General features: G+C 37.4%; 1 protein-coding gene across 1 annotated transcript; it reads right to left on the reverse strand.

Annotated features, from left to right (window-relative positions):
* Nucleotides 1-289: 289 nt before the first annotated feature.
* Nucleotides 290-24671, reverse strand: TOP2A (DNA topoisomerase II alpha). Its single transcript, XM_014833870.3, has 35 exons — nt 24514-24671; nt 23521-23676; nt 23231-23321; nt 22867-22930; nt 21547-21692; nt 21263-21360; nt 20824-21036; nt 20312-20485; nt 19846-19947; nt 19599-19736; nt 18135-18273; nt 16777-16934; nt 16363-16488; nt 15943-16053; nt 15466-15571; nt 15265-15374; nt 14921-15013; nt 14403-14517; nt 14178-14299; nt 13894-14042; nt 11857-12088; nt 11533-11667; nt 11208-11408; nt 10834-11029; nt 9011-9102; nt 8744-8908; nt 8522-8605; nt 7443-7625; nt 7042-7132; nt 3631-3780; nt 3261-3384; nt 3105-3148; nt 2551-2691; nt 1702-1898; nt 290-1386 (listed from the first exon to the last, which is right to left on the reverse strand). Exons 1-35 carry the CDS (start codon nt 24532-24534, stop codon nt 1261-1263), a joined length of 4593 nt encoding a protein of 1530 aa, XP_014689356.1. The 5' UTR covers nt 24535-24671; the 3' UTR covers nt 290-1260.
* Nucleotides 24672-27058: the final 2387 nt, after the last annotated feature.

The following is a 27058-nucleotide window of genomic DNA, read 5'->3' on the forward strand; positions in this document are numbered from 1 at the left end:
TATCTAACATTTCTTTTTCTAAAAGATTAGCCAGTGGCCCCAATTTACTGATATCATCAAGCAGTTGACCAGGTTTATCAAAATAGTTGTTAAAGTAGGGAAACATTAAAAAAAAACCTGATGGGCCTCTATTAGGTCATGATGCCTATCTCTTAGACCTATCACTGTGGCTGCCAGGCACATCAGAATATGATCGGAATAGCTCTCAAAAGGAAGTGAAAAGGGATATATTTTAGAGTAAGGAAAAGGGTGTAGTGCAGGGGCAAAAAAGGGGCAATCAATGACTTGCAATGTTTTGAACATTTTATTAAAGTACAAAATTGTTGAAGTTAAGCTAAATGGAAAAACATAGTAAATATTTACAAAAACATTGATAACAATACTCAAGTTACACACATGTAACACTGCAGAAAGGTCTCAAAGTTTACAAATTGAAAATTATGGCAATTTCCCAAAATGGATATAATAGCTCACTGCTGAGTATGGTATTGATCTAATATGTACGATCTTTGCGCAAATGTTGTCCCTAACTCTTCTGTAATCCAGTGCTCCCTAGAAATTTGTTCTTTGGGAGATTTAGACTCAGAGGCAGCCAGAGGGGACAAGTCAAGAGTTGAGATAGTCACATAACTTATGGTCTAATTTTCTTCATCCTATTGACTGTGTTGAGGTTGTACAGACACAGTCAGGGTGTTTTTCTTCAGCCTCTGGTGGTATTCAAAAGGATATGAAGAATATGAGCAATTTCTCATTGCTTCAACAAAAAATCAGCACATAAAAGGCTGAGTGGGAAGTATTTGTACTAGAACTACAAAGTTCTATTTGATGGAGAATTACCTATAAAACTAAGATAAAACAGAGAATCATGCTTTATCTCATAGATACTGAAAGTAGGAAAGGAGGCAGAGCAGACACTTTTATATCAAAGTGATCCAATTTTAGCTTAATGGCCGATAAACAAACTACATTATGCTGAAGTAACCACACAGCTACCTGTCCAGAAGAATTTAAAAACAGATTTTAAAGACAAAAGAAAACAGACAAAACAGACAAAGCAGAGAAGAAAACAAGGCCCACGAGATGGTTACTATTTAGACAGTATTGGACACTTGGGGTCTACGTACTTCACTTTGATGGCTCCAGATTAAAACTACCTTCCCCCAAAGTAAATTCAGAAAGGAGGAAATCAAGAGCTTTAGGTAACTTTAAAACTGGTCCTGGGCTCAATAGAACCATTAATTAAAATAATCATCTCACATTTTAAAACAGATCATCTTCATCTGATTCCTCGAGGTACTTTATAGGTTTCCTTGCCCGTCCGGATTTTGCACGAGGAGCCACAGTTGAGTCTAAGTCCAGATGGAAGTCATCATTCTCCTTGGATTTCTAAAAGAGAAAAGCCCAAGTAATTTGCATAATGTCAACCTGACAGCATAATTTCAATGTAAAACATATATCAACAGACTACAATTCAAGGAGTTTTCCACCTTCTAATAAGCAGTAAGAAATAGATTCAAGGCAACTTGCATTGACTAAGTAAGTGGCATATTTAACTTTGTTACAACTAAACATATAGTAAAAGCTAATGGGTTATGGGATTTAAATTTATTTTCATAAAAATGTGCTAAGTTATTAAGAGCAAAGCTTGATTATTGTTTCAAAAAACCTATAGCAAATGGACTGACTAGGATAAATACACACCTTGTTTGTGACTGCTTTAGAAATCATTTTCTCAAAATTAGAGTCAGAATCATCAGAAGTGGATGGCTTCCTTTTGCGGGGATTTTTGGTTTTGGGCATATCAGGCTTTTGAGAGACATCAGAATTCAAACCTGGATCTTTCTTGACTCTTTTTGGTGCAGGCTTTTTGGTGCCGGTAGTGGAGGTAGAAGACTGACCTGCAAGTCAACATAGGCATTTATCATGGCCACTCTTAGATGAACTGTTCTCACTGTGAACTTTTTTTGGCAAACTGTTGACTGCTTTTATTTAACATAGGAAAAGACAGCCCAATGGAGTTGAAAATACACTAGAGAACCAAAGTATCCTTAGGCATACAATTTTTTTATAGGTGTATGTTTTACATTAAATATTTGCAATTGTTTCTATATCCTATCCATGTTATAGGAATGAGCCAGATAATGCCTGGCATTTTGAGAAACACACTGATGTCAAAACTTTTGACCATCTTTTTTGTGTGTGTGACTGACGAAGATTTTCCCTGAGCTAACATCTGTGCCAGTCCTCCTCCGTACTGAATGTGGGACTCCACCACAGCACGGCTTGATGAACAATGTGTAGGTCTGTGCCCGGGATCCAAACCTACAGACCCCAGGCTGCTGAAGCAGAGTGTGCAAACTTATCTACTACACCACTGGGCTGGCCCCTTGACCACCAGTTTTGATTATAAAGATCTAAAGATTTGCTTTCAATTGGAAAAGATTTAATTTCAATTATCAATAGTAAATTTTGGGAATAAAAAATCAAATTGGTTTGTGTCAGCCAGTTAGTTAATCCCAATATTAACCCATCTCAAAGATTTAGGCTTACTTTTTGCTGCTATTTTTTTCACCGTCACCTTCTTTTTAGAAACAGGATTTATAATTTCAGTTTCAGCTGGGAAATCAGCAGCTGAAGAGCTTGGAGAAAGTGGTACACTGTCCCTGGCATCATCAGCATCAAGGTCTGTTACTTCAGTGGAAAGGAAAATAGTACATATAAGCAACATGTGAAAATCCATTTACTGCTTTGTTGCTGCTATGAATTTCTATTTAAACACCAAGTCTGCGACTTTTCTGGAATATTTAAAACACACTCTTATAACTTTGTTAAAATTTCTAGGTTTTCCAGCAGCGAAAACAGTTATTTTTTTTTATCTCTAGCACCTAGCACAGTACCTAGTAAGCACATGATTACTTTTAGTATATTAAATGTAGAACTTCTTTATGTCCAAAACTAAACCTAATGAACAACATCAATGTAATGCTAACAAGAACTTACATTTATTTTCAAAGGCAGGACTTGGATAGTGTAGTCCAGATTAGAACCCAGGTGGACCTGAGTGCCCCAGTAAAGCAGATTCCTCACTATTTTTAAACACATACCTGACACTGCACTTTTCTGTGTCTTCAGTTCTTTGTTAGCATGTCTAGAATAAAAAATAACATCCTGACAACCAATTCTAAATGTATCAAACAACGAAGAATATATTACTGACTATTAAAAGCAATCATAAAATCCATATTATAGAAGATACTTACTTTAGGGAAGTTTTAGTTTTAGGTAGACTAGAATCTGATGGGACAAAATCTTCCTCTTGAGTTTTTTCATCAAAATCTGAGAAAGGTTCATCTGAATCCAAATCCATTGTGAATTTGGTTTTTGCTATTAAAAACATACATATAAAAAGAATCAAAGAGGATAATAGGAGAAATATTTAGTCCACAGATTGATATAACATTTCATGAAGATTTAAGCTTCAGTTTAATATCCTAAAAGATGCTTTAGTTTTTTAAAAATCTAACATAATTACTGCTCTAAGATACAACAATTTCTGGAATTAAGTGCCCTGAAATGTATGGTCCATTCAAATCTTTCGGCCTATCTAGCATGTTCTTCAGTTTTCCTTACTTGCTGCTCTCCGTGGCTCTGTTTCTCGTGGAGGGTCATCAAAATTACTTTCATTACTGCTCATATCTGATTCTGAATCAGACCAAGGGTTTCTCTTCTTTCCTTTGACTGGTTTAAATGGCAATGTAATTTGTTTCTTTGTCTTGGTATCTAGAAGGGAGAGAGAAATTAACCACTTTTGATAATTTTAGACTCAATTTTTCTCCATCTCTATCCATCCACCCATCCTTCAAATATTTATTATTGAGCTCTGTGCTAGTACGGGGAATACAATGGTGAACAGAAATGGATACAGTCCTTCCTCCTGTGGAACTGGATCATCTAATTCCATGAATAAATACAATGTGTTTATGTAGGGCATGTGGTATGTATCTACATGTGTATAAATACGAGGCTTCTCTAAGAAAGAGATGCTTGAGAGCTATCTGAAGGTTAAATAAGAGTTAACTAGTTGAAAAGAGGTGGGTGATGAAACATTCCAGTTCAGGAAAGTGCATGTACAAAGGCCCTGTGAGAAAACATAGTGCCTTTGGGAAAGTGAAAGAAATCCATTATGGCTGGAAAGCATAAGCCAGGGGGAGGGTGACTGGTCTTCTTAAGGATTTTGTTTTAAACACGGAACCTACATGACCAGATTTCCATTTTAAAAAGTTCTCTCAGATCGCAGTGTGGAGATTGGAAAGAGGCAAGAATAGATGCAAAGAGATCAACAGAAGGTTATTGCTGAAATCAAGGCAAGGGAGACAATTCAAAGACAAAAGAATGGCTAGGACCAAACCTTGAGGGGCATTTAATGGCTGATGAGTTAGGAGGTTTAAAGTCACTAGGTCTTGTTAATTCTGTTCCCCAAATGACTCTCATACCCATCCTTTGATCTTTACTTCCCTCTTCTTGGCCCACAAAGGTTACAATGGCAGTCTCCTTATTGGCCTGACATAGTCCTTTCTTCATATTCTTGTTAGATGAATTTTCCTTAAGTATACCCATTTCATATTCCCTAGTTGCATTTAATCTTATATATCCTCCCCCAACAACCTGGTTTTCTAGTTTTCCATAATCTGGCTTAACTATATTTTCTTCTATTTCCCAATATAAAACCTCCCACTCTATTAAGAGGGCCTTTTCATTGTCTCATACATATTATATGCTCATTTTTCTTCTCCCAATCTAGGGATACCTAAATCTTACTCAATCTTCAAGGCTCTAGCCCAGGTTTGACCTCTTTCACAAAGCCTCTATAGTCTACAGGTGCCCACACTGACCTCCCCTTTCTCTAAATCCGTACATGGCCTGTATATACTGCTTTACCTTTCTTTCTTGATAAACCTCTTGAAGGTAAATGCCCATGCTCTCCCACTTCTCGTGCCCTCACAATATTTGCTAGTGATGGGAACATAAATGCTCAAAATACTTAACTGATTCATCGGTTTTACATGCTAAATGATTGCTAGCTAAGTTTAAAGTTAAAGGCGTGCTGCATTCTAAGGCCAATATAGAATTTTGCACAGCATGGCACACACAACACACTTTTCTTACTTCTTTTTAATGCTAAGATATTTCCATTTGTTTTAGTCACCTTTGTATCCCCACAGAACTGAGCACACGTTATCAAGAATAGACACTTAAGGACAGACATATAAATCAATGGAGTAGAATTGAGAATCCATAAATAAACCTTAATATTTATGGTCACTTGATTTTTGACAAGGGTGAAGACAATTCAATATATTGTGCTGGGACAACTGGATATCCACATGCAAAAGAATGAACTTGGAATCCTTCCTTACACCATTTATAAAAAATTAATTCAAAAGGAATCACAGACCTAAATGTAATACTTAAAACTATAAAACTCTTAGAAGAAAACATGGGGTAAATCCCAAAAGATTAGATATGACATCAAAAGCATGAGCAACAAAAGAAAGATAATGGATAAATTTGATTTCACCAAAATTAAAAACTTGCGCGCCAAAGGACATCCTCAAGAAAGTGAAAACCCATAGAATGGGAGAAAATATTTGCACATCATCTATCTGATAAGTGACATCTAGAATATATAAAGAATTCTTACAACAATAAAAAAGACAAATAACTCAACTTAAAAATGGGTAAAGGATCTGAATAGATTTCTCCAAAGAAATATAAATGGCCAATAAGCGCATGCAAAGATGCTGAACATCATTAGCCAACAGGGAGATGCAAACCAAAACCACAATGAGATACCACTTTATATCCACTAGGATGGCTAGATCAAAATGAAGACAATTAGCAAGTGTTGGTAAAGATGTGGAGAAACTGGAACCCTCATATGTTGGTGGGAATGTAAAAGGTGCAGCTGCTTTCAAAAACAGCGTGGTAATTCTCCAAAACTTATACATAAAATAATTATATGACCCAGCAATTCCACTCCTAGGTATCTACCCAATAAAAACATAAGACCAAGTAGAAACTTGTACATGAATGTTCATAGCATCACTATTCACAATAGCCAAAAGGTAGACCCAAATGTCCACTTACTGATAAATGGATAAATAAAATGTAGTATATCCATACAATGAAATACTATTTGGCAATAAAAATAAATGAAATATTGATAGATGTTATTACATGGATGACTCTTGAAAACATTGTGTTAAGTGAAAGAAGCCAGTCATAAAATGACCATGTATTATGTGATTCCATTCATACAAAATGTCCAGAACAGGCAAATCTAGGGACAGAAAGTAGATTAGTTGTTGCCTCAGGGTTAGGAGGAGTTGGGGGGGAAATGTGGAATGACCATAATGGAAACAATATTTGTTTTTGCAGTGAGATATTGTTCTAAAACTCTGAGCATACTGAAACCATTGAATGGTACACTTAAATGAGTAAATTTAGCATGTGAATATCTTAATGAAGAAATTAAAAAAAAAAGTAGGATCTAATATACTGTTTTCTTTAGATCCCAACTGAGGAATTCAAGTTGTCAAATTAACAGACTATTTCATTAAAAAAATGATCTTTTTTAAAATAAATCAAATCCCAGGCAATACTATGGAGCTTCAGGCATACTTCAGACATAGTCCTCCTTCATGTTACTTAATAAGAACTTATCACCTGGGTCCAGCCCCGTGGCTGAGTGGTTAAGTCCATGCACTCCGCTGCGGTGGCCCAGGGTTTCGCCAGTTCGAATCCTGGGTGCGGACATGGCACCACTCATCAGGCCATGCTGAGGCAGCATCCCATATGCCACAACTAGAAGGACCCACAACTAAGAATATACAACTATGTACCGGGGAGCTTTGGGGAGGAAAAAGGAAAAAAAAAAATTCTTTGGGAAAAAAATAAAAGAACTTATTATCTATGTGGAACATTCTAGGTAACAGACACAATTTAATCTCGACTCTATACCATTTTCCGTAAATGGTATACCTGGTTGTCTTTTCTGTTTCTTCTCTAATCTTTGTTTTAGGCCTTCTACCTCTGTACCGTCCTCTTGAGGGCTTCCTTCAGTATTTTCACTCTAAAAGATAGCAAGACAAAAATGGTCAAATTCTGCCAACTTATTATTTGGAATAATATAAGGTCAAATACATATCTGGTCAAAGAGTGTTTTTTTTTCCTTTGAGTTTTGGTTGGAGCTCTGAATAAAGGTAAAAGAATGATTTTTTCAAGCTACTTAAACACTAAAAAAATCAGGCTCATAAGAAGGTTATGATTAGATAGGGGACGAATTCCAACTATGGAACTAGAAATTTTGTAATATAATTTGTCCAATTTTAAGTGGAAATATGCTTAAAGTATTTTATGTATAACATTTTCAAGAGTTTCACCTTAATTTTCTTTTTAAATTTCTTTTCTGCCTCTGCTTTCATCTCTATGGTCACTCGGGGGATGACTCTTTTTCCACTTGGAGAAGGCAGAACTTCAGCCCTTTGTGTTTTTTTCCCCTTTGCTTTCCCCCCTTTCCCAGGAAGTCCTACTTGTTCATCTTGTTTTTCTTTGGCCTCGACAGCCTACAAAAGGAATATAAGAAAGGAAGTTTATAAGCTAACAAAGACATTACAACATCTGTGTTACTTTATAGGGATAGACTAAAACGCAACAGTTAAATTGATTTCAATTTGTTACATCTTAAGATAAATTTGTGATAACCTGTTCCATAACTAGGTATATACCACCACAACAGTGAAGATATAATTAAGGCACACCTTGAAAAGCTAAGTATGGAGACAAAAGATTAGGTTCTACTTGATTCTACCACTTGATCTTTCTGAGAATAAGAAGGGGAAATTGGGTTGAGGATAAAACATATACATATATATATGTATATTTGTAAACTCAAATAAGAAATGAGAAAGGATGTGATATCAGTAATGTACACTTATCTAATCAACTGATTGCAAGCTGGACATCCATACTGAAATGTAATATAAATTTGCATGCTAAGTCTTTTAGCTTAATTTACGAAATGAGATGTTTTTCTTATGTTAAAATAATGTTGGAAGACAAACATTATTAGGGAGATTTAGGTAACAAAGGATCTCCTGAAACTACTGATTAGCTAGCTCTCTGTCCTTTTAAGTTGACTTGGGGGATTGGGTTAGTCTTCCACATTTAAATTCTCTTTATCTTCTTAGTCCCAGGAGGTCCTTCCTTTTATGAAAATCAACTCCTGCGCCCTTTCCTCTCTTTGTTCAAAAACTTCTGGGTAGTATATATCCTGGCATCATTTACTTTATTCTAATAGCATTTAATAATCCGTTCTTTTATGTGTTATCTTGGAATGTTTCATTATGCCTCCTATATTCTTTCTATTTCCAATTGTGAAACTTCTTCACAAAGAGATATATTGCTAGAATACATTATTTCATTAATAAAAATTGTAACATGGGCATTATAAACTACACACCTCCAATTCTTCAATAAAAGCAGCCAAGTCTTCTTTCCACAAATCTGATGGACTCTTTCTCTTTAATGTTTCCAGCTCTTGCTCCTTCAGAAAATAATCAGAAAATTAAGTTACTTCATGTGCACCAAACAGCATTTTCATGCAGCAAGCACACAATTAAGTTTTTGCTTTTATCATTAGGACATAACTTAAGCAACATGTACCATCCTATCATCAACTCACTTTTTCATTTCTTAGTTTGCACAATTCATCTTTCTTTTCCTTAGTTAGATACCAAAGAGGCATATCCAGAAGGTAGTTGAAGGTTGGTCCAGAATCTGTTACAGAACCACTCTTTTCAGTTTCCTTTTCACTGTCACTCTCTTCATTTTCTTCTTCATCTGGAACCTAAATGAGGAATTAAAATGCAGCTTTAATAGGAAACGTGAAACACAGACATTAGATTATACAGTCTTTAATAATATAGAAAAATGTTACCCAAGAAATTACCTTTTGCTGGGCTTCTTTCCAAGCCTTCACAGGATCCGAATCATATCCCCTCTGAATCAGAACTTTAATCAATTCTTTCTTAGGCTTATTTTCTATTTTAAAAAATATAAACAAATAGTTTTGAGCAATATTTTAGGAAAGGAATAAGGTTTTACCATATTAAATCAAAAGATTAAAAGTGGAAATTAAACTATCTTTATCTGGCATAGATTTGTACATCTTGGTATATAGACAAGTCCCTAAACCATTGACAAATGTAAATTACCACAAGGGGGCAGTCAAATCACATATGAAGTTGTGATCTAATCATAAAATAGAAAACAGTCAAAATCTTTATGTCTGATAACATCTACTTCAATTATACCCCCTGGTTTTTTAATTTCAACACTTGATTGGGCAAGTTTTTAGTGCCACCCATCCAAACATCAATTTTCCTTGACTACGGTTCTCTATGATGCACTTGTTCCCTTTCTTTTTTCCAGTGTCTACTGCATTCAATTTATTAGACTATGAGGGATATTGAGAGTTACTAGCTATAGACAGAATGAGGTTTAAAGTACCACCTTTCATTAGTTAACTTGACATAGGTTTTATTTTTAGGCCCTCTATATTTATTCCTCAAGAAGACTGGATAGTCCTTAGTATTTTCTAAATTCCAGTCAACTGAATACAATCTTTATATTTTTCTTTTGAGTCATGTCCAATATCACTCATTTTAGCTTGGCCTTAAGCAATAATATCTGTGAAACTGGGGGATTGATATGCTATTGCTATTGAGGTCACATTGATTTTAATATTATATAAATTTCAGGTGTATATCATTATATTTTGACTTCTGTTTAGATTGCATTGTGTTCACCACCAAAAGTCTAGGTGCCATCCGTCACCATACATATGTGCCCCTTTACCCCTTTTGCCCTCCCCCCACCCCCTTCCCCTCTGGTAACCACCAATCTATTGTCGCTATCTATGTGTGTGTTTATCTATCTTCCACATGAGTGAAGTCATAAGGTAACTGTCCTTCTCCATCTGACTTATTTCACTTAGCATAATACCCTCAGGGTCCATCCATGTTGTTGCAAATGGCAAGATTTCATCTTTTTTAATGGCTGAGTAGTAGTTTATTGTATGTATATATATGTATATATATAGTTATTTAAAAAAATATTTATGAAAATGAACATGTAACCACTAAGTTAAACATTTTTGTGTACTATCAGAAATTATCTTGTGATCACCAGTAACTTGTGTTGTCATGTTTTGGGACTTGCTATTGTATAACCCATTAGCTATCTGGCTTTCCTAGTTAGCCCTGGCCAGAGTTGAGCTATTTCTTTTAACCTTCCTTATACTCCAGTTTTAGTCAAAACTGTTTTCTTCCTGGTCACTTAAACTTTGACTTTGTTGCTTCTAGAACCTCTTTAAAAAAAATCCCCTAGGACATGATTCTTTCAGTGTTGAGTATACAATTTACTTATAATATAAACCATTTATAATTTCCTTCCTGCCTTTTCTTTCCCTATCAGACTTATTATCTCTTCTCTTGATCAGTTTACACAGGGACCTCTTCTAGCTCCCTATTCTCTTCCGGTCTAAATGTTAACTAAATCTTGATTTCTCAAGATGCTCAATCTAGGAAAAGCTATCTCTTTCAAACTATAAATGCCTAAATTAGGCATTTGAAAGAAATGCTTGTATATGTAACCAGAAGAACTAAATGGATTTTGCCCTCTCTCCCCACCATTACTTTCACCAAAAATGTTTAAAGGAAGTTTGGCATGATTATGGTTTTAGTACAGGCAGTTATTATTCCAAAAACATACCAATGATTATTTTGCCATCTATTTTCTCTAAGATAAAGCGAGCCTGATTGTTCAGTTTAGCAGATTCAGCACCAAGCATTCCTAGAAGCCATTCTTTTCTTAATCCATAATATTTAAGCCTGAGTTCAAAGAAGTCTCTTAGAATATCCAACACTGTGTCGTACTTCTTTAAACAGCCTATGTGGTCAAAGAGCACCTGAAAAGGAAAAACAAGATTAAAACCAACAAGAGATAAATTGGCTAATCTTTAATGGTTTTAGAGAAGTGACCCTATTCTTTGAAAATATAAAAGTAGCCTAAGATATCCTTTTAAAATCGATACTAATCTTTAATATAAATGGAAACATATGTATCTCTCATAAAACCAGACATACCATAGAGTTGCATGTGAGACTAGTCTGGAGTTTGAAGACTTTGTGTAGTCCAACTCTTTCTGCTTCTGCCAGTTTTTCTTCAGTCATCTTCACAACAAACTTTACAGTGGTATCTGTATGGTATTCCCTATAATCTGTTATGAGAGGGGGTGTCTTCTCAGTGCCATTCAACATGGGTTCTAGAACCTGTTCTTTATAAGTCTGAATGAAGAAAGAAATAATCCTTTTGTAAGTTTCTAAAACATAGGGTCCTGAATATCAATAAGCATTAACACAAAAAGTATTAAAATCATAAAAATAAAAAAATAAATCTACAATTATTTACCTGGGTCCACGTTCTGATGGGAAGCTCTGAGATTTCAATGGTTGTGGAATTAAGAATAGCCACTTCACCACTAATCACATATTGATTTGGAGCCAGCTCTTCAATAGTTCCCTTGAAGTTCTTATAACTCGGAAGCTAAATTGGTGTTTTAAAAAAGAATATATTTTCTAAATGTGATACTAAAAACAGAAATCACAAGACTATTTAACAAAAAACCTAACTAACATTAAAGCATGAAATAAACTTATATTTGTGTCTTCTTTAACCATAGTCTACTGAATTGAAACCAGAGGAAAACTAAGGTTCCTAATATAGAATAGTTACCATTGGCAAAGGTTCTTCTCCATCCATCAAACGTCTGATGTTATTCACAATTTCACGAACATCAAAGTTAGGGATTTTGCAGGACCATCCAGTACCGATTCCTTCCGCGCCATTTACCAGCACCATGGGTATAATAGGAATGTACCATTCAGGCTCAACACGTTGGTTGTCATCATATAAAAACTTTAATGTGTGATCATCTTTTGGTGGAAATAGCAACCGAGCCAAAGGGCTAAAAAAACAAAGAATGTTATTTTACAAAAAACACTTAACTTTGATGGAAAGGACATGTGTTCTCTCATACATATACATGAACATTATCTTGGCCTTACTTTCTGATTAACACTGATTTAACAATATTTGAGCAGTTTCTATGTGCCAGGGACTGCAGACATAAAGTTTCAGCCTTGAAGGAGCTCACATGGAAGTACAGCGAGGTAGCCAACAAACATACATTTTGTCAGGTGGTGGGGTAAATGCTAAGAAGAAAAATAAAGTAGGTAAGCGTGATTGAGGGGATGCTAAAGAATGGTAAGCACTTTCTGATAGGATTACATTTGAGCAGGGAAGAAACTGAGAGAATGAGCCACGTGGTTATCTGGAGAAAGAGAATTTCAAGTAGAAGGACCCACAAGTAAAGGGCCCCGAAGAGGGAATGTGCTTGACATGTTTGTGTACAGGCAAAGAGGCAAGGTGTGTTTGGAGCAGAGATAGTAAGAGATGGAATCAAAAGACATGGGGAGTGGGGACACAGACCATGTAGAGTCTAGTTAGCTAAAATAGGGCTTCAGATTTTACTCTGAAATGAAGAAGTTCCAAGGTTCTGAATCAGAGTGACCTATTTAAAAAAACTGGCTGCCGTAAGAAAGAAGGATGGTAGAATATAATAGTTTAGATGAATGAGATGGCTTAGTAGTTTTCTAATAAGGAGTCTATAGGATTTGTTGATGAATTGGATGCAAGTATGGAGAAAAGGAATCAAGGGTGATTCTAAGATTTTTAGCCTGAGAATTAGAAGGATAGCATTCCATTTACTGAGACAGGAAGACTAAGGATTTGGTTTTGAACTTATGTTTGAGATATTTATTAGACATCCAAGCGATAAATAATGAGAGGGTAGTTGGGCATAAAATTTAGAGGTCAGGGCTGAAGCTCTGAGACTGGATGTATGAGATATTATCCATGGATGGGAAATAAATATAGCTAGTGGAAAGAGATCTGATGAAGGAGTCCTGGGGTAGGCCAGTATTTAAAGGTTGGGAAGACGAGAAGGATCCAGCAAAGAAGACTAATAAGGAGGAAAACCAACAGCCTCGTGTCTTGGAGGGCAAACACAAAGAGTTTCAAGGATGGAGTGATTAAATTGTATCCAGTGCTGCTGAGGGTGAATAAGATAACAGCTGAAAATTGACTATTCATAATGTACTTCCCATAGACTAGTAAACAAAGTAAAATTTCAACTGTGGTATTTAGAAAGAATCAAGTTCTTCTTTACTCTAACAGACTCTACAGCAGGGTTTCTCAACTTCAGCACTATTGACATTGTAGGTCAGACAGTTCTTTGTTGTGAGCAGGCTGTCCTGTGCATTGTAGAGCATTTAGCAATATCCCTGGCTTCTGCCCACTAGATGCCGGTAGCACAGCTCCCCTAGTCACGATAATCAAAAATGTCTCCAGACATTGCCCCACGTTCCCTGGGGGGCAAAATCTACTCTGGTTGAGAATCACTGCTCTACATGAAGAAAGAAAAGAAAATATAAGAAATGGAAGTAAAACATTTATAGTTTGGTAAGGAAACAATACTTCTAAGGGACAGAAAGGCTCGGGCATCAAACTGAAATAGAATTTTGATTTTCTGCTCATTGCAAAGAATAGCATAATTAAACTTTAATGAGCTTGAAAATTAATAATCTAAGCATCTGTATCAAATACACATTTTCTGATTAATTGAATTTTTCTATTTTTGGTCAACTAAATCTCACAATAGTTCAAAATTGGAAATGGCAAGTATTCACTAAAAATTTAAAGCATACCCACCTGAGCATTGTGAAGATGTATCGAGGACTAGCAGAATCCTTGCCACCATGCAGCCTGGTACCAAACTGACCAATAGGCTGCAAGAGGTTCAAATTATTGCTACCCACAAAATTTTGAGCCAAATTGATAATGGTCATCATTAGCGACATCTGGGGGGGTGGGGAGGGGAGAAAAAAGATTCATTATCTAATCTGCAGGCTTTAAATAATATGTATCCATGATTATGACTTTGCAGGTATTTCTGCTATAATACTTTCTGGGAACATGATAGATTGTGTGTTTACCTCACCATGATGATAAGAGGACATCTCAGCTACTGACCCAGCTAACTGGGCAACCTTCACCTCTCGCTTGTCATTCCGTTTGAAACATGTAAACAAAACCTTTCTCTGACCTGGTTTCAAACCTTCAGAATGAAAGAAGTACAAATATGAGTATCCTCAATGTAATAATTTCTTGGCATTAATTTCCATCTTATGATAAAAACAGGCTAATAAATTAGAACTCACCATCCACCATAGATGGGATAGATCTCTCATTATCAGAATTTGAGAACAGGATAAGTTCCTTGTTTATGAAGTCATTGTATGTCAGATATGTGGTAGTTTGCCCATATAAGTAATCCTGAGGGACCAAAGAGAATATTACATCATCTAGTTTAAAATAAAAAATATTACTGGTCTTAACAACGCTTAACACAAAAATAAAACAAAGAATCCTCTTAACAGTATAATTTCTATTGTAAATCCCTCAAAAATACAGAATTATGCGGAAGTATTTTACATGTTTTAAAGATAAAGCAAGTCTAAATTGCTGCATAATTAGAAAAAAAGTACGTTGCCTTTGTAATTTCTTTCAGGTCCAATACATTTATGTAGCAGTCTAAATAAGAATAAGAATATTTATGTAGTTATCTATTGTTAAACTTTTTACTGAAATAACTATTCAGTGACTTTAATTTGCTACAACATCAATTCTAAAAGGTCAGCAAATAATATATTTTGTGGCATATATGTAAAATTTTTACCTCAGGAAGGCCAAGTAACTTTCGTTGCCTTCTATCCTCCATGAAATGAGTTAACCATTCCTTTCGATCATCTATCTGTTTTTTGCTAAAGGCCTACAAATTAGAAGATGAAAAAGATGTCACTGGTACTAATAGGTTGCAAAATATCTCTTCTATAAAAAATAAGCAAACAACAAAAACTCAATTTTCTGAAACATCTGGTTCCTTTCTCTGGTATATGTTTACTGAAAACATTCTATTCTGTAAAACATTCTATTATATGAAAACTTACATGTTTCAACTGACTAGCTAAAGCATTGACTTCTAAAACTAGTATGTATGTGTAAAATACAACTCAAACTCACCAGGCTGATTGCAGCATCATCTTCAGGACCAGAATATTTGAATTGGATACGATGTCTTTTCATATCTGCAAAATATTCTTTAGCTTCTTTTGATGTGCTGGTACCCAAACCTACAAAATCAAAAACACCAAGTTACTCCATATAACCTTGTACAATGATATATAACAAAATGAGAAGTTCTACATGAGTTTCATTACAAACCTTTGTAATACTTGACTTTCCATTTTTTATGATTTGGAGTAGAACTCTTCCATTCTTCAAATTCAGGGAGGCTATAGAATGCCATTTCTTGCTTGTTTTTAGACACCTGTGGTAAAGGAAACATTGCAGTTGCTTTGCATACTGCTGGATCTCCTGCATACCACCATTCATCACTGGGGTTATTATATGTGTACCCATGGTTGAGGAGTAGGGTCTTTTTTTTTTTTTCTTTTTTCTCCCCAAATCCCCCCAGTATATAGTTGTATATTTTAGTTGTGGGTCCTTCTAGTTGTGGCATGTGGGACGCCACCTCACCGTGGCCTGATGAGGGGTGCCATGTCCCCGCTCAGGATCCGAACCTGGTGAAACCCTGGGCTGCCAAAGCGGACCACATGATCTTAACCACTCGGCCACGGGGCCGGCCCCGAGGAGTAGGATGTTAAAATACCCATTACGGTATGTTAGAAAATAGCATACCTTTACAATGGGAGTGATAAATTCCTCCAGAAAACGATGTCGCAGAAGAGAGGGCCAATTGTGATGGATAAAATTAATCAGCAAGCCTTTGATGTGGGAACCATCTTGGTCCTAGAAATATTTGGAAAGCCAAAACACTAAAAATTTTTTTAGAAACTAAAAAAATTATGATTGACACAGGTAATTTCTCAAAAAACTTTCTATGGGGATTAAAAGAAAAGGCTTTTCAAATTCAGACTGACTTAACCTGTATATGCAATATACATTATATAAGTAAAATATCTGATTAAATATGGACTAGAGATAATGAATAAAACTCTCAAGTTAAATAATTTCCTCTCATGGCAGGAAAGCAATGAAACAATAAGACACGTTTAATTTACTTTAACAATCTATAAAGTATTTGACAACAAATCTGACCTGATCTGTCATAATCATTATCTTCCCATAACGAAGAGTCTTCAATGAATCTTCATCTTCATAGTTTTTCTTGTATTGAAGACCCACAATCTTGATGATATTGTTAATTTCGGCATTTTCCATTATCTGAAATGAACATCCACCAAAAAAGTAATGTTTTGTTTACAAATTTGAAAAGAACAACGAAATACAACAGTATATGTTGCTTGGATTTTCTTGAGCTTCTGTATTAGGCTAATTTATAAGGCAGAAGGATCTGTTAAGTTATGATATAACGTATCCAATTTCCTAAAATAACAAGAACAAGTTGTCCAAGATATATTTCAAAATGCCCAGTGAGGGAACGAAAAATAGGCATGAAGTCCTGCATTACAAAACTAGATTTACATTCTAAAGATGGTTTTTATATTCTACCTGTTTATGAGAAGCTTCTCGAACATTGAGTATTTTTCCTCTAAGAGGGAAAACCCCATATTTGTCTCTTCCAACCACACCAAGGCCTGAAACAGCCAAAGTTTTAGCTGAGTCTCCCTCAGTCAGAATAAGTGTACACTCAGTTGAGTTTCGGCCCCCTAAAATAAAAACACACAAATTAATATTAGTTTTAGTTCACTCTCAAATATACTAACTCAGACATGTGATGAAACACAAATAATTTACAATTCCTAACACGTTGGTTTAGGAATAAAATGGAGCTAATAATTATATTGCTGCTAAAGATTCATTTGATCATCTATTAAACATATTTCTTGGTGATGGAGTTCAGGACATGGTACCCCAAATACGGCACCTTGGCCTATTGACTATTTTAAACTGAAGTTTGAGAAAATGATAGAAGCAGGAATCTCTCTGACCTCCTCCCTAAACTTTCTCTCGTGAAGCAGGCCATAAGACCCTTACGTGAGAGGTGCCTTACCTATACCCAGAGGAAAGGAACATTCTTATCTCCAAAACAGAGGGACACCAAAAAGAATCTGAATGAACAGGCCTTGCTAAGTTTCCCCGCATTTACTGTACTTAGCTCATAACCTTTGCCTTTTTTTCTTTTTTTTTGAGGAAGATTAGCCCTGAGCTAACATCTGCCGCCAATCCTCCTCTTTTTTGCTGAGGATGACCGGCCCTGAGCTAACATCCATGCCCATCTTCCTCTGCTTTATATGTGGGATGCCTACCACAGCATGACTTGCCAAGCGGTGCCATGTCCGCACCCGGGATCCAAACTAGGGAACCCTGGGCCACCAATGCGGAATGTGAGAACTTAACCGCTGCACCACTGGGCTGGCCCAACCTTTGCCTTAACATATCTTTCCACAACTTTCCATTCTTCATCAAACCTGGCATAAAACCACTCAGGTTTATCCATTTCTTTGTATCTTCATTTCCTTATGAAGGTTCCGGTATCACATAAAACTTACATTAAATAAATTTGTATGCTTTTCTCCCGTTTGTCTTTGTCAATTTAATTCTCAGATCTAGCCAGGGATATAAGAGGGTCAAGGAAAACTTTTTCCTTCTGTACTTTAGGTAAAAGATCACTGCATAAATATCCTTGTTTTATACTCCAAAATAATCATTTCAACATTATTTATAACAGCCAAAAGTTGGAAATAACCTAAATGTTCTATAACAAGGAATTGGTTGATTTTTAACAAAGTTAAAACAAATTCTGTTGCATATTAAGTGTCAAGGGAAAAATATCAGTGGTATGCTGTTAAGGAATAAAACATTAACTACAAGATTTAAAGTTTGGAACATTATTAAATGTGTAGTACCTGCATCATTGGCATCATCAAGTTTGGGAATTCCCTTGATTCTGTTATGTTTTACAGCTGAACACTTCTTGTTTAACTGTACTTGGGCCTTAAACTTCACCCAGTTTAGTATGCTTTCTACGATACCACAGCCAATTGCCTGAAAAGGAGAAGACTCATGTTAGGAAAGAAGAGTTCTATTGGAAATCCAGAATACAAATCAGCTCCTATAAAAATAAAAATATTTCAAAGATTGAAAAGAGGTGGAACAATAATTTCTGGATAGAGGTGGCACATCTTTCTGTCTCAGGTTATCACTACTGAGGGAGTTGGTTCCTTTGGGTTCATTTATTCAATATTTACTGACTATGTACTTATATTGTGCCAGGCACTGAGACACATGTTGGAGATCTAATGGTTAAAACAAATTAGACATGGTCCTTGTCCTCATGGAATTTCAGATACAACATGGAAGACAGAAACAAGAAATTACAAGTGTGATGTTATGGATAAGTGGAAAGTGTGCTATATATAATAATATATGCCCAGTACTATATTGGAATCAACTTAGTTGGGAAGAGGGGTAGAAAGTAAAGGCTTTCCTGAGGAAATGACATTTAGGACCTAAAGTAGTTAGCCAGGTGAAAAGCATTTCAAGCAGAGGGATTAGCATGTGAAAAAGCTCTAAGGAGGGGAAGAGTACTATGCTTTTGAGTAATTTAAAGCAAGTAGGACTGAAACTTACACATAGGAAAAAATGGCACTGAGATGAGGTTGGACATGGCACTGTCTTACAGGCCAAATAAGGAACTTGGACTTTTTCTAAGAGAAGAAGTCACTGAAAGACGTCAAGAGTGAAGACAAAAATGTGTGCTTTAACACAAAAAGATTACTTAAGAGCATTGCAAAAAAAAGGACTGAAACAGTAAGAACGTTTAAGAACCTATTATAGTAACACAGAAAAGAGATGATAGCAGGAGGCTACCAGGGTATTCAAGAGGTGATTCTTACTGGTTGGATTAGAGAGTAAGGAGGATGAAAAGAAGGCTCCCAGCTTTCTTGTTTATGCAGTCTAGTGGTTGACCGGGGCCTTTTACTAAGACAGGAAATAGTTTTATTTTGGGGAAGTGGGGGGCTCCTTGTGTGGAGATCATTAAGCATGGAGATAATTAATTCAGTTGTGGATGTGTCAACTGAGAGCAACCTTAGGCATTCAATGCTTGCATTCAATGCAGTTAGATGGGCTGAATTCAGAACTGATCTAAACTGAACGGTGATATGTAATGGGGAAATATAGGCATATAGATGGTAATTAAGGCCCTGGGTAAGACCAGTGAGATAAAAGCTGTTTTTTTAATTTCCTTTTCAGAGTGAGAAGACTTGGAGCAGTGCATGTGGGAGGAATCTTTGTTTCTGCAGAACCAAGAAGGGCAATGGAAAATAAAGTAAGGTACTTCTATTTTTTATTACCCTCTAAGTACTCACAGCTTTGATGAATTTTTCACTTAATTGGCATGTTGATCCAAAGTTCTTGGCTTGTAAAGTCATGTTTTCTTTTGTCTGAGAGTCAAAGGTTGGGTTTTCAATTAAGGCATTCACAAAAATCCACATGTGATTTTTCACCTGCAGTAAAAGTTGGTATTAAATCACTAAAAACTTACTCATGCTTTACTTATAGCCTTTCTCTTCTTCCTTGACTTTAGAAAAAGAAAACTGTTCTAAAACACCATACCTGATGTGCTTTTACTGCAACACCACCCTTGTTCTTCTTCTTCACAACATCGACAAGCTTAGTGACAATCTGATCAGCTACGTAATCAACATGCCTGCCACCCTAAATGAGGAAAAATACCAAATTGCAAAGCTCAGAATCCTTAAAATTATAATAATCAAACATTTAAAAAAAAAATCTAGGGCTGGTCCTGTGGCCTAGTGGTTAAATTCAGCATGCTTTGCTTCAGCGCCCAGGCTCAGGTCCCACTGGCTGGCAGCCATGCTGCAGCAGTGACACACAAATAACAGAGGAACACTGACATACATGTTAGCTCAGGGCGAATCTTCCTCAGCATAAAAAAATCTAACTTACCTTCCTTTATAACAAAGTAGCCAAATACTCAAATTCATTTTACATATTAAAAACAGTAAGAACACTTATATGTAAAGATAAATCATGATTAATAATTTGGCAGTAAAATTACCTTTGAAGTAGCAATGCTGTTGACAAAGCTAATTTGCTGAAAGCCTTTTTCACTCATTGTTAAACACACTTCCCACCTGTGGTTTACTTGTTCATGTATAATTTTCAATGGATTGCCAGTTTCATCTACCTTATCCTTCAAATACATGTCCACATAGCTACGGAATCCTTTTACCTGTACAGGAATTAAAAATAATGGTATAAAAAAAAGTTATAAAAAGTAGATTCAATAACGGGCTATGAGGACTTTTCAAAACTAATGAAATAGTGTTCACTGATGGGCATAAGAGAATGGTCATTAAAGGTCACAAACGAATTTAGGTGTTTTTTTGAGAAAGAAATTTCCTTCAGTAAGTTTAAAATGAGCTGACTGAAAAATATGGAATACTGTTTTCTTATCAGAAACATATCTGAGAAGTGGTAGGAAAAACATATGGAGGGAAACAAATCAATTGTGCTTTTGACAGTGTTCACAAGTCCCTCATTATCCTTAACACTCAGGAAAATACTTACTGGCAGCTTGTTTCCATTAAGAAAGACTTTGACATCTTTAGTGGATCCAGCAATATCATATGCTCGTCTAACCATTAGTGCAACAATATCTTTATCTAGGCTTTGCATTTTAAACTTAGACAAATCAGGGTGGAAGGTAATACACGTATAATCTTCTCCGTTAAAGGGCTTGAGTTCCATCTCACCAGCTCTCCCCATATTATCCATCCATGTCTAGAGAAGTAAAGAATAGGAAAGATGAAAAATTTAAGTCATCTCACAAACTACAACTAAATAATACAAATTTATAAATCCTAAAAAATAACCTAATATAGGTTCAAGAATAACTTTCCATAATTTATTAGCTTACAAATTATGTTAAATTAAACCAACCATTAACGTGATTATAAATTGCTATAATATAATTTATAATCAAGGCACAAGATACCAAGTTACTTGCCTGTTTGAACATTTTCTTGTATTCTCTACTGGCTGTTTCCACAGTAAATTTGGTACTAAATATGTTACACAATTTGGCTCCATAGCCATTTCGACCACCTGGGCAAATAAATAAAAAATACTACTTAATTGTTATCTCATTAACAGCTTTATTTCTTAATCACTGGCAAAGGTATTCAATTATAGATTTACTCTCATATTTTTAAACTTTATGCCACACATAGTCATTGAAAAAATGCATTTTTTCAGCAACAAATATTTCCTTTATTTTTCTCAATACTCTACCTGTTACTTTCTTTTCATCATCATCATAGTTACTAGAAGTTAGGAGCTGTCCAAAGATGAGAGCTGGGACATACATCTTCTCAACTTTGTGTTCAACAACAGGAATACCTTTTCCATTATTCCATATGCTAATTAAATTGTTTTCCCTAAGAAAAGATTGACATTTTTATTGTAAAACAAAAGTTAAACTTGTGCTTAATATTTTAATATCATCATTTCTAAAATACATAAATTCACAAGTCTCAATTTCTTTATGACTCGTTTTCATATATACCTTCTGAAATTCAGCATGAAATACCTTTCCTATCATGCTTAGTTCCTGACACTCCTAAAATAGGAGCCAAGAGGAAAAAAATTTAAATCTTTTCCAACACCTGGGCAGACACTGATAATGTTGAAAAAACACGAAATTTTAAAACGTTAGGGAACAGAGGGAAATGATTTATGCCCAATGGAAAGAAAAGGACAAAATTTGGAAACAGTATTATTATACCACTTTTAAGAGGATCATCTATACTATCCCAGCTCCCTTAGCTTTTCCATCCAACAAAGCACATTGCAAAACAAATATGAAAGGCAAAGACATTATCAACTGTAAACTGCCCTCCTTGCCAATAAAATGCTAAAAATTTATTTGGACTATTTATCTCTTAATTGAAGTTAATTTTCAGAAGATAATATATTTTATCTGGATACACACTATGGTTCTTATTTCAAATAGTACTTAGTATTATCCAAAAAAAAAGACTAATTAAAACTAACTCCATATTTTTTAAAAGACAATGATACCAAGTCCTTAAGAGCATTCAAGTACATCATTAACACCTACATTTCCCAAAAAGAACCTAAAGTATAGTTTATGTCATAACTGATCAGGCTAATACAAAGGTGAAATAATGATGCTCACCACCCACAAAAGGACACTCAGCATTTATAACCAGAATGTTAGATCAAATTATTCTCTATCACCACCTGCTGGTTTACTATTTGAATAGCATCAGAAGAAAAAGTTAAAGCTCTAGACCCCAGAATACTGACAGTAATTATTGGAGATGCTTACTGAAGTATTTAGTGATGAAGTGTGATAATGTCTGTAATTTATTTTAAAATGCTTCAGAAAAAATATAGATGGGGCAAATATAGCAAAGTGTTGATAACTGTTGAATCTAGGTGATAGGTATCATCGATTATTCATTTTAGCATTCTGCCTTTCTGTGCTTTTGCAAACTTTCATTTAAAAAAAGCCAACCTCCTTATAAATCAAGTAAATGCAACTAACAGTAACAATGAGCTATAACAACAAAAGACCAAGAGACTCACGGGTCAATTGTGACTCTAATACAAGACATTTTTGGGTCCCTTTGTTTGTTGTCTGCAGCATTAACTGAAAATAAAACACATTTGTAAGTGAAGTATTTAAAAAAACATTCTATAACTCTACGATATAGAAAGAAAAAAATCTCAAACAGCACAGGAGTAGCATTAATGAGATGTTAATTTAGCAATTTTTATTCAGAGTACTGTTCCTAGAAAACAATTCAACTTCCTGACTCCAGTAAACTGCCTCACCTTTGCCAGGTATTGTTTGAAATGACACAGCTCTGGCTACAGAGGGTTTGCTAGGAATGATGCTTTTTATGAAGGATTTGGACTAGTAGATCTTTATCTGAAAGAATTTACTCACCTAGAATCTCATCAAAGATTTTGTATAAACCAGGAACAAAAGTGACTTCCCTATAGTTAATGCCAACGTCTTCATCGTAAACCCACATTTGCTAGAAATAAGGCAAAGGAACATAGTTATTTTTACCCTATATTGACTCTGTTTTATCATCATGATTACTGTAAAGTCTTCTGGAGTAAATACAACGATATAGATACGATAGCTTAAGCCACTTCCAGTGACACTCAAAGTACATGAAGTATAGAAAATTAATCTGGAAAATTAACTGCATGTAATTAGCTTGGCTTTACCTGGGTCACTAATTCCACGGAACCAATGTAGGTGTCTGGGCGGAGCAAAATATGTTCCAATTGCGTTTTCTTTTGATAGACTCTTTCAACGGAGAGTCTTTTCTTCGCATCTTCATTTTTCTTTGTTTTGTTGATTTGCATATTTTCATTTATGGGCTAGCAATTTAAGAAAAAGGAAGAAAAGGGATTTTTAACCATAAGTTTATCAGAAACTATAAACGTCTACCATGATGATATGCTTATACACACTATAACAAATCGTCCTCTTTTAGTAGGTACTGGTGAAGTTTACGTCGTTTTGTGCAAATACGGCATTTTAAGGCAACTGAGGCCAGGTTCCCGGGTGGCAGTGTGAGTAGACGTGTGGTCTCACCAGGTCTGTCTGACGTGGAAATATTTTCCTCCAATGTTTTGTTTAGCAACAAAATACACCCAGTTCTTTCATCTACTCCGCAAACATTCACTGAGCGCCTGCTCTGTCCCAGACACGTAACAGATACCTGTTCAGCAGCCGTTTGGGAGGCTATCGATCAATGCTCCGGCCGTGTTAACGTTCCGAACAGGAAGGACAGATTTTGAGCAACACGCCGGCTCCTTAATGGGAACCCTGTGCCGTGCCCTGCCCCTCCCAAGCTCAGGGACGTTCAACGCCGTTTCCGAGCGGAGGGGAGGAGAGGGAAGCATCCGTGTGCGATGCTTCAAGTCACGCGCGGACCACGGTAACACACATTTACTACAGGACCAGGCGAAGCCCGTCCCTAGAAACAGTCAAACGAAAACAACACCCTCGAGGCCGCTTTAGCCGCGAATACTTCACTATCAGCACCATAAGGGGGTTTCACCCCCCTCACGATCACGCCGAGCCCGGGAGACCAGGGTCGCCCCGGAATACCGGCTCCCAGCCCGCCGCGGCCAGGCCACAGCCCAGGAGCCTCACCCCTCGCGGGCAGCCAGAGATACCGCTCCACGACCCGCCTCTCCCGCGAGCTGTACCTGCAGCGGTGACACGTCCATGATGACGGTCGTGAAGGGGCTCGAGAACCCTGCGAGGGACTAAACCGGCGGGACGCACGAGACGATCGCGGAGCAAGCGACTTCTCCACAGACGCGCGTCGGTTAGGCGAGTTCCTCCAGTCCCATTTGAACCTTCCTCTAGCCCGCCCAAACCAGATAAGCCAATCCCTGACTCGCTCTCACCGGTTCCGTCCCGAAGAACCAATCGTAGCTAGTCTTTTATATCTACCAATGAACGGCTGAGTTGGCCCCGGTCGAATGAACCAATGAGGCGGGGGAGGCGGGACTAGATGGTTTTCAAAACGCACCACTCGGAGTCCTAGCTGAGAGACCGACAGGGAATCCGGCCAATGAGGAGAGCTCGTTTGTTCTCTCAGGGCAGAAAGCTCTGAAGAGACGTGCTGGGGAAGCGGGAAGGAGTTTTCGGAGGTGCAGGCTCGGGTAAAACGAGGAAGAAGGCTACTTATTCCTCAGAAGTAGCTAACTAATTTCAGATCCCTGAAGTCTAAAAACCGTCCTCTGGCCTGAGGTTTTTCGTGAGAGGAACGGGAGCGCTAGCTCGATTTTCCTGAGGAAGCCGAGCGCCGGCCTCCTGGCGATTTGGTCAAGCGAACAGGTCCTGGCCTTTTCCTCAGCCTCCCCTCCCCCCCGAGAATTTACATATTTTCAGAGAAACAAAAGCGCTACAGTTGTGGTTTTTAGTTTTCGTGTAAAGAAGGGTCTAGAGAAGCCGCGCAAAATAGCAGCATTCAGGTCTCACAGTGGAGGGGCGTTGGGCTGCAACTGGTCAATAAAAAGGAATGATTCAGAGTCACCGCCTCAGGAGCTGAGCATGGGTTAGGGGCCACTCTAGGACTGGAACTTTCCCCTCAGACTCCCGATAGCATGCCCTACTACGCGTTCCTTTTGCCCTCCCCTGTGTTCAAGTCCCTGAATTCTGCGGTCCAGAGCAGCGGTTCAGATTTGACAAGGAGATGCCAAAGACGGAAGTTTTTTTTTTTATTACTCTAGCATATACATTTTGAGGGGGTTTATTCTGTCCTGGTCAATCCACAATGGTGAAAAGACAAAAAAATGTTGCCCTTACTAGATGCTAGAAAAAATAACTGCACATTTGACCATCGGAACCACCTTCCAATTATTATTCCCTCGGTTTTAATCCTGGCCTCGCCGTGTGCCAGTCGTGGGGTTTCGATGGAGGCAGCTTCCTGGTGCTTTCCTTTCCTCTGCTTAAAAAAAAGGAATAAAAATAAGCCTTACCTCAGAGTTGTGTGAGGATTACACGAAGTAAATGTAAGGCATTTAGAATAGTAGGCTGACAGTATCGGAATCTGGAAGCAGGAATTTTTCCTTCCGCTGCCCTGACAATTTGTGGACTTCATTCTTTTTTTTCTTCTAAAAGAAATCAGAGGGCAATCAATTGTTAAATCCCACGAGCAGATCCAATGCCCACTCCGCCTGCAGAGCCCCAGGGAGGGCCAGTGAGGACGGGGTGTGTTGTGACAGGAAGTCAAGGATGGAAGTAGCCCAGGGCTAGGATGGTTGGGAAAGCCATGGCATTGCTGTGGTCCAGGTCCTCTCGTCGCCTGGCCTCCAGTAATTCCTGAGTGTCTTCAGCTCCTCTCTGCTCACCACGTGTGTTGATATGGGAAGGCAGTCTCAATGCACAGGACCACCAGGGTCTCAGAGCAGTTGTGGGGAGGCCCTTCCAGTAGCTGCTGCCCATCAGAAGGCTGACTAGGCCCTGGGCTCCAGGGCCAGCCTGTCAGTCTCTGCAGGTTCCCCAGGACAGAGGATGACCCTGACAGTCAGAGACCAGCCATACCGCCTTCTACCTCCTGGAACACAGAGGCCCCAGGCAGTAGGGGAGGGTGGGCATGATTCCCCAACGACGGCAGTCCAGCCTCTGCCTCTCTCAGCTTCTACTCTGTAGCTCATCCTAGCCTGCAGGAACTACAAGAGTGTTTCAGATAGTTTTTCTTGCTAACAATCCGACGTACTAATACAATTCATCCTAACTACCATTACTCGTTTAAATGTGATAATTACCCTGCAAGACCCAGCTGGAGATGAGTTAACAGGAATTTAATAAGCAGCTCTAGCCCATTTTCTGGGACCCAACTTTAAAAGTCCCCTGCAGTTTAGCCTGATCCTGACTGTGTGGGTCTCTGTTCCAAAACGCAGATGCAGAACTGTGGAGTCAAAAGGACTTTGGAGTCTCATATGCCTGAGTCAGAAATCTCCCTGAGCCTCAGTTTCCCCATGTCACTATCCTTTATCAAAGGTACAGAGGGCTAAATGAGATGTGGAAGCACCCTGGACGATCTTCCAGCCCTCTAGCACGGGATGGCCTTGGTGTGTGTCGGGGTTGGGGTTGGGGGGAGGGACGACTGGGGGGGGCGGAGCCTCTCTTCCCGACACAAGCTGTTTGTCAGCTCCTTCTCCCTTCCAGATCCTGTCACAGGAGGTCCTGCAGGACTTGTCGGGGGCCACTGAAGGAAGTCTGGGGTGGGAGAGGCTGGGA

This window comes from Equus asinus, chromosome 13 (genome assembly GCF_041296235.1).
Source record: "Equus asinus isolate D_3611 breed Donkey chromosome 13, EquAss-T2T_v2, whole genome shotgun sequence".
Taxonomy (NCBI): Eukaryota; Metazoa; Chordata; class Mammalia; order Perissodactyla; family Equidae; genus Equus; species Equus asinus.